This window comes from Pogoniulus pusillus, chromosome 43 (assembly GCF_015220805.1).
Source record: "Pogoniulus pusillus isolate bPogPus1 chromosome 43, bPogPus1.pri, whole genome shotgun sequence".
NCBI lineage: Eukaryota > Metazoa > Chordata > Aves > Piciformes > Lybiidae > Pogoniulus > Pogoniulus pusillus.
Window position 1 is genome coordinate 628,917 of NC_087306.1, and position 7,682 is coordinate 636,598.

Below are 7,682 nucleotides of genomic sequence, written 5' to 3' on the forward strand. Positions count from 1 at the left end.
TCCAGTCCCCATTGGCCTCTCTCAGACACCTTCACGAGAAGCCCCTCTGCAGCCTACCTCTAGGATCCCTTCAGGCAGCTCTATGTCCCCTTGGAGCCTTCTCTTCTCCCCCTGCTCAGAAGATAGCACAAAGTCCTCTCACAGGCAGACCTGCACTACTAATTCTTCTCCTTTCTGCCAGGACCTGGCTTAGGATGGGAACTGATCCTTAAGTTCTCAGTTCCACCTGAGCAGGCATCTGTCACTGCCAGCCCCCAGAGCACCTCTTGCCTTTGCCCCCACTCAGGCTTCCCAGCAGGTCTGCAAGGATGTGCTCCCGCCAGGACAGAGAGCAGAGCCCCCAGCAGGAGCTGGCCTCATGCCACTGCACCAACAGCTGCTGTGGCAACACAGGCTCAGCTGGATGCCATGGCAGCAGAGGTGGGTCTGGATGCCACAGGGGAAGTGCTGGATCTGGATGCCATGGCAGCAGTGGTGAATCTCGATGCCACAGGGGAATTGCTGGATCTGGATGCCATGGCAGCAGTGCGGGATGCTGCCATGGACGTGCAGAGGATTGCCAGCAGCAGATCTGCCAAGTGTCCTCAAGGATGAAGTGATCAGGACACGATGCCCAGAGCCATGTCCTTGATCCTGCACTGAAGGCTTTGCAGTTTCCTAATACTCCCCGGAGGAAATGTGCCCTCTCCCTGCCCTGGTGAGCCCTGTGCCAAGCTAGGTGCTCAAAGCAGCTGTGCTTTGCTCTGTCAATCTCTGAGCCATTAAAATTCATCATTCAGCAGAGTTCTGTGCCCAGGGTTTTTCTTTCTGCCCTACTTCATGTCACAACAGAGGACACCTCCTGCTTCTTTAGCAACCCTGGAGTTGCCCAGACACCTGGGGCTGGCACTGCCATGATCTGACCAGTGACCCCAAGGGAAAAGAGGGAGAATGGAGACTCAAAAGATGACATTTTCAGGAGGCCATCTCAGGTCTCTCAGTGCAAGCATCTCTGCCCCACGCTGCCTTCCCACAGAGCTGGAGACACAAATCACCCACCAACTCCCCAGGGCTGCATTGCTCAAGGCCTCAAGGCCTTCTGTGGGCATCACAACACACAGGGTGGTGGGGCTGGAGACCATCCAGTCCAACCCCCCTGCCAGAACAGGTTTGCCTGGATCAGGCTGCACTGGGACACATCTAGGTGGGTTTGGAAGCTCTCCAGAGAAGGAGACTCCAGAACCTCTCTGGGCAGCTGCTTCAGGCCTCCAGCACCCTCACCCCAAACAAGTTCCTCCTTAAGTTCAAGTGGAAACTCCTGGACTCCAGTTTGTGCCCATTGCTCCCTGGTACTGGGCACCATCAAGAGAGTCCAAGCCCATCCTTGTGACCTTTAGATCTGTAAATGCATGGATCAGATCCCCCTGGGGCTGCTCTCCTCCAGGCTCTCAGCCTTTGCTCCTCACAGAGCTGCTCTGGACTCCCCAGCAGCTCCCAGTCCCTCTGCAGCTGGAGAGCACAGACCTGGCCTCAGCACTCCAGAGGTGTCTTCAGCAGGGCAGGGCAGAGGGGCAGGAGAACTTCCTTTGCCCTGCTGCACACACTCTTCTGACGGCACCCAGGAGCCCATCGACCTTCTTGGCCACAAGGGAAGGGCAAAGGCAGCCACACTGAGGCAGAAACCTCTTCTTTAGTGCCATCTGGCCTCAAGGCACCGCTCCTGGGGCAGGGATCTCCACATGTTGCCACAAGCCCCCCAGCAAGCCTTTCTAGAAACCTCCTGCCCAGCACATGCAGAGCCCCAGGAGGGGGCAGGGGTGCTGCAAGGTGCCAGAGTTACACAAGGGGCTGAGACACTTCTCCTCAGCTTGTAATTAAAGGGAATTGTGTCACTGAGTGGTGTGGCATGGCCCTGGCAGTAGGGAATGGTTGCCCTGCTGAGATGATTCCTGAGTGTGTCATGATGCTCAGTATCTGGAGTTGCTCAGAGGGGCAGAGGCAGCTGAGTCCCTGCACCAGCTTTTGCTGTAGGAATGGTTTGGGAAGGTTGGATGGGCAAGGCTGGGTTGGTTGCTTTGACTCCAGCCATTACAAACTCCCTTTCTGAGGCACCTTAAGGTGGGCAGCCACAAAGCCCAGAAGTGCCCAGAAGTGCTGGCTGAGTGCTGCTGTCTTCCAGAAACTGAGAGCATGATGGTCCAGGGGCTGGAGCACCTCTGCTGTGAGAACAGGCTGGAGAGTTGGGGTGGTTCAGTCTGAAGAAGGCTTCAGGGAGACCTCAGAGCAGCCTTCCAGTGTTGGAAGGGAGATGCAGGGGAGACAGAGAGGAATCTCTCCTATGAGGAGAGGCTGAGGCAGTTGGGGCTGTGCAGGCTGGAGAGGAGAAGGCTCCCAGGTGACCTCATTGTGACCTTGCAGTGTCTGCAGGGGGCTGCAAGAGAGCTGGGGAGGGACTTTTTAGGCTGTCAGGCAGTGATAGGACTGGGGGGGATGGAACCAAGCTGGAAATGGGGAGAGTCAGACTGGAGGTGAAGAAGTTCTTCAGCAGGAGGGTGGTGGAAGCCTCATCCCTGGAGGTGTTTCAGGCCAGGCTGGATGAGGCTGTGGGCAGCCTGATCTGGTGTGAGGTGTCCCTGCCATGGCAGGGGGTTGGCACTGGCTGGTCCTGGTGGTCCCTTCCAACCCTGACTGATTCTATGGTTCTATGACTTGGAACATAGGAGACCTTCTACCTGTGGCAGAACTGCAGCTGGCACAGGCTGGCAGAGCTCTGCTGGTGCAGCTGCTCCACCTTTACTCATGGGCTGAAAGTTAACCACATAATTATGCACCCTACTAATCCTGGAGCAGCTCCCAGGGCAGGTCTTCCCCTTTCCAAAAATAAGATTCCCAGCTGCTTCTGGGCCTTCTTGGCACAGCTGGCAACAACTGCCTGGCAGGAAAACAACTCTTAAGGGCTTGTCTTCTCCCTGCCTTTGCCATCCCGTTGTATTTCAGATGGTTTGAGGAGGAATGAGCCAGCAGTGGCACTCGGCAGGTGGCTGCTAAGGAAGAGCTGTCCACCAGGCCAGGGGACTCCTCCCAGGGAGCTGTAGAGACCCAGAAGGTCTCCCCTCAGTCTCCTCTGCTCCAGCCTCACCACCCTCAGCTCCCTCAGCTGCCCCTCCCCAGCCCTCTTCACCAGACCATTCCCCAGCTTTGTTGCCCTTCTCTGGCCCTGCTCCAGCTCCTCAGTGTCCTTCTGGGAGTGAGAGACCCAAACCTGACCCCAGGATTTGAGGTGTGGCCTCTCCAGTGCACAGTCCAGGGGGAGTCCAGGAGGAGCAAAACTCAGGACATTCCCAGAGGATTTAGGTGTGATCAGGTCCGTGGGATCCTTCCCTCCCCTTTCGGCTCAGTGCTCTCCAGCTGCGATCAGCACCAGACCGAGGCGGTGGAGCTGCGGGAAGCAGAGCCACCCACACAGCTCCCCGCTGCAGCTCGGCGTGCGGCACAGCTGCCAATTACAGGTTCCTGTGGCACGGGACGGGCGATGCCGGGGGCCGACACCCGGCGTGGGGGGGCTGAGTCACCCCAAAACCTGAGCAGAGAGGTGAAAGAAAGAAGAGCCCCAGACAGGGGAGGTGAGATGAGCAGAGCTGGGAGATGCCTGCCCCTGGGAGGGGTTTCCCTGGCAGCTGAGGTGTGCAAGGAGGCTTTAAAAGCCTCCCCAGCCCGGGCAGCCTCATCTGCTCCTCGCCCCTTAGCTGCTCCAGCACCTCAGGTAGGAGCTGTGGGGCGCGGGGAGATGGGCACAGCCTGCAAAGCTCCCCAGGAGGTGGAGGGGGCAGGAGGGGACTGAGTCCACTCTCTCGCACTTGGCTGGGGCTTGGCTCGGGGCTTTGTGGTGCTGGTGGACAGGAAGGGTGAGGGAGCAGGAAGCACAGTGGGGGTTGGTGCTGGATCAAGGTCCCTTCCAACCCAAACCATTCTCTGGACCTGTGAAGGAGATTTGGACATGAATGGAGGCTCTGAGGTGCTGATCCACTCCCTATGGGAGCAGAATGGCTCCACTTTGGAAAGCCAGCCCTGGTCAGCCTGCCTGGCTGCTGTGCTGACTCCCGAGGGTCCTGGGTACAGCTGCGCTGAGACAAGCCCAGGGGGCTGCGAGAAGCTGGCCCAAGGATGAAGAACGGCTGCGGGACGGGGCACAGCCACGGTCCTCTGGCCCAGAGGAGCAGGGGCAGAGCAGGAGAGCCCCTGACAGCTCCTCTCTCCCCGCAGGTCACCTCAGCACCCAAGGATGTGCTCCCGCCAGGACAAGGACCAGTGCCACAGCCAGGAGCGCTACAGCCAGCAGAGCAGCGGCTGCCACGGCTCCGGCGGCGGCTGCCACAGCTCCGGGGGCAGCGGCGGCTGCCACAGCTCCAGGGGCAGTGGTGGTGGCTGCCACAGCTCCAGGGGCAGTGGCGGTGGCTGCCACAGCTCCGGGGGCAGCGGCGGTGGCTGCCACAGCTCCGGGGGCAGCGGTGGTGGCTGCCACAGCTCCGGCGGCTCCGGCTGCCACGGGAAGCCGCAGATCCAGATCCAGCAGCCCCAGCAGCAGCAGCAGCAGCAGATCCAGCAAATCCCCCAGCAGAAGATGAAGTGAGGAGGTGTCCCTCACCCCCAGCTGCAGTAGCCAAGGCCACGCCTGGACCAGCTCCCTCCAGCCTCCCCAGCCCTTTGCCAGCCCCGGGGCTGCCCAGCGGCAAACCCTCTCCTCTGCACCCCCGAGCTGTGGCTGCCTGGGGATGGGGCACCGCCAGGGGTTGCCTGCTGCTGCCTCTGCCTGCTGCACCAGGCTGGGCTCTGGCCCCATGAGGTGCCCATGAGACAATAAAGCATTAAGTTCCCAAGAGCTCTCTTGTGTTGCTGTTTGCTTGACCTCCTCCTCCCCATTTTCCAGGGATGCATCCACAGGGATGCAGATGGATTAGGAGAATGTGGGACCTGTACAGGGCTGAGCAGGTCACACAGGGTAAGCAGGGGAAGTCACCCCTGGGAAGGTGCCCAGCCCTTCCAGCCAGGGTCCCCAGGCCGAGCTGTGCTCTCAGGCTGGGAGGTGACTGCTGGAGAGCAGCCCTGGGGAGAGGGACTTGGGAGTGCTGGGGGATAACATCCATGGGCAGCAATGTGCCCTGGGGGCCAAGAGGCCAATGGGGTCCTGGAGGACATTAAGCAGAGTGTGTCCCAAAGATCCAGGGAGGTTCTTCTGCCCCTCTGCTCTGCCCTGCTGAGAGCTCATCTTGAGATCTGCCTTCAGATTGAGGGTCCCCAGTTGAAGAGGGACAGGAACTGCTGGAGAGTGTCCAAGAGAGGGCTATGAGGATGCTGAGGAGACTCGAACAGCCTGTCGAGGAGAGGCTGAAGGACCTGGGGCTGCTTAGTGTGGAGAAGAGAAGACTGAGAGGGGATTGAATCAATGTCTATAACTATCTGAGGGGGCGGGGACAGGCTCTTCTCACTGCTCCTTGGGATAGGACAAGGAGCAGTGGATGGAAGCTGCAGCTCAGGAGGTTCCAGCTCAGCACAAGGGGGAAATTCTTTCCTGTAAGGGTCCCAGAGCCTGGCACAGGCTGCCCAGAGGGGTTGTGGAGTGCCCTTCTCTGGAGGACTTTCAAGGCCTATCTGGATGTGTTCCTGTGTGCCCTGAGCTGGGTTGGATGGTCCTGCTCTGGCAAGGGGGTTGGACTCAATGACCTCTATGGGTCCCTTCCAGCCCCTGACATCTGTGATCCTGTGAGGATGAGGCTGCTTAGACCATGGCAGTGAAGCTCAGCTAGGACTTCTTGTGTCTCTGAAGCTTCTCCTGCAGGTGCTGGTGCCAGATGAACTCAGAACTGCACCAGCTGGACTAAGGGATTCAAAGATTCAAGGGAGGAGCTGGCAGAGAAGCCAAGTCCATCTCCCTGCAGAGCCAGGAGCTGGCAGAGGTGTTGCTGGAACGGCAGGGAGATATCCAGGGAAGGGATTTGGCAAGAAGCAGCTGGCCCAGGTGTGTCCCAGCCCTGAGCAAAGGCTGGGTGAGGGGGACTGGGTGCAGCCAAGTCCTGCTGCCAGCCTCCTTCAGCCCAAGAAGTGGCTGCCAGGCAGATCTTTGGAAGTTCCTTCCCTCTGCCTTTAATGGTTGTGACTCTTTAAGGACTTTCCCCCCCGCCCTGTAACCACAATAAAACAGGCCAGAAGCTTCTCCCCTTCCTGTTTGATGTGGTTCCTGCTTTTATCTGAAAGCTGAACCCACACATCTGAGAGGATGGGGACTGAAAGAGAACCTTCAGCTGTTGTGAAGCTTGGACCATAGCTTGGACCCTTATCCTGCGCCTGGGCACCACTGAGCAGAGTTTGACCCCAGCCTCTTGCTCCTCACCCTTTAGATATTTAAACGCATTGATCAGATCCCCTCGGGGGCTGCTCTCCTCCAGGCTCTCAGCCTTTGCTCCTCACAGAGCTGCTCCAGGCCCCTCAGCACCTTCCCAGCCTCCCCTGGACTCTCTCCAGCAGCTACCAGTCCCTCTGCAACTGGGGAGCCCAGCACTGGCCCCAGCACTCCAGAGGTGTCTTCAGCAGGGCAGGGCAGAGGGCAGGATGTGCTCAGCTGCTGGTAACATCCTCCAGCAGGGACAACCCCAGCTCAGAGCAGCCTGGAGCCCAGAGCTGGCTCTGTCCTTGGTCTCTGGCCATGGTTTCAGGCGGCAGCAGAGGTGCCCTCGGCAGCAGCAAGCAGCCCCATGGCTGCTGCTCAGAAGGATCCAGCCCCTCTCTGCGTGCAGGAACTTGCTCCATCAGCTGCACAGGTTCTGCCTGCAGCTCAGGCAGCCCTGCCTGGGCATCTGCCCAGTTCCTCCACTCACCCCAGTTGCAGCCACCAGTTTCTGTATGAAATCAGATGACATCAGCAGCTGTCAGCAGGGCAGGCACTAGGCAGAGCTGGCCCCCTGCCCACAGCTGGCACCTGGCTTCAGGCAGGCAGACAGACGGGCAGCCATTGCCACCAGCTGGGAGGCTCGTGTAGGACAGCTCCAACCTCCCAGGTTTCAGAGGAGTCTCTTAATTCCCCACTCTTCATCCCCTGCTCTTTGCCATTAAGAGGATGGGAATAGCCAATCCGTCAGGAAGCCCTCAAGGACCTCAAGCTCTGTGTGACCATGCAACATCTGTGCACAGGTGAAGCCCTCAGCAGTCCCCCAGACCATCTCTGGTGGCTCAAGTGCCTTCTGGGGGGGAGCTCACACACATTACGGCAAGAAAGGGAGCTAGAAAGCCTTTTGCTGAAGACCTGAGGCCCATCTCCAGAGGAAGCCCTCCCAGGACAACCAGGAGGTGGTCGGATGCCCACCCCTGGAGGTGTGTAAGAGAGGCAGAGATGTAGTGCTGAGGCCCATGGTCCATGGTTTAGCTCCAGCCTCGGTGGTCAGAGCATGGTTGGACTCCAGCATCTAGAAGGGTTTTCGCAACTCAGACGAGTTGATGATTTCATTGTTCCCTGCTTTGATGGCTCTGTGATTCCAGAATCCTGTGAATCCATGACTCAACGGGTCCATGACTTTGCCCTCACCCCACTGATTGTGCCCATGGCTGTGGTGACACTTTCAGATCGAGCATCTGAGGGAGAGGAGAGAGCAACTTTCCACTCCTTTTCCCTTGGATCATTCCTGGCTTTGCCTCATGCCAGCTCAATAGCA

At 58.8% G+C, this 7,682-nt stretch overlaps 1 protein-coding gene across 1 annotated transcript; it reads left to right on the top strand.

Annotated features, from left to right (window-relative positions):
* Positions 1 to 308: 308 nt before the first annotated feature.
* On the top strand, positions 309 to 599 carry LOC135192705 (keratin-associated protein 17-1-like). The gene has a single exon (XM_064176017.1). The coding sequence runs from the start codon at positions 309 to 311 to the stop codon at positions 597 to 599; it is 291 nt and encodes a 96-aa protein (XP_064032087.1).
* The last annotated feature ends 7,083 nt before the right edge of the window (positions 600 to 7,682 follow it).

Excerpts from the sequence above, each read along its gene's own strand:
- LOC135192705 (XM_064176017.1), top strand. The coding sequence starts at position 309 with ATGTGCTCCCGCCAGGACAGAGAGCAGAGCCCCCAGCAGGAGCTGGCC.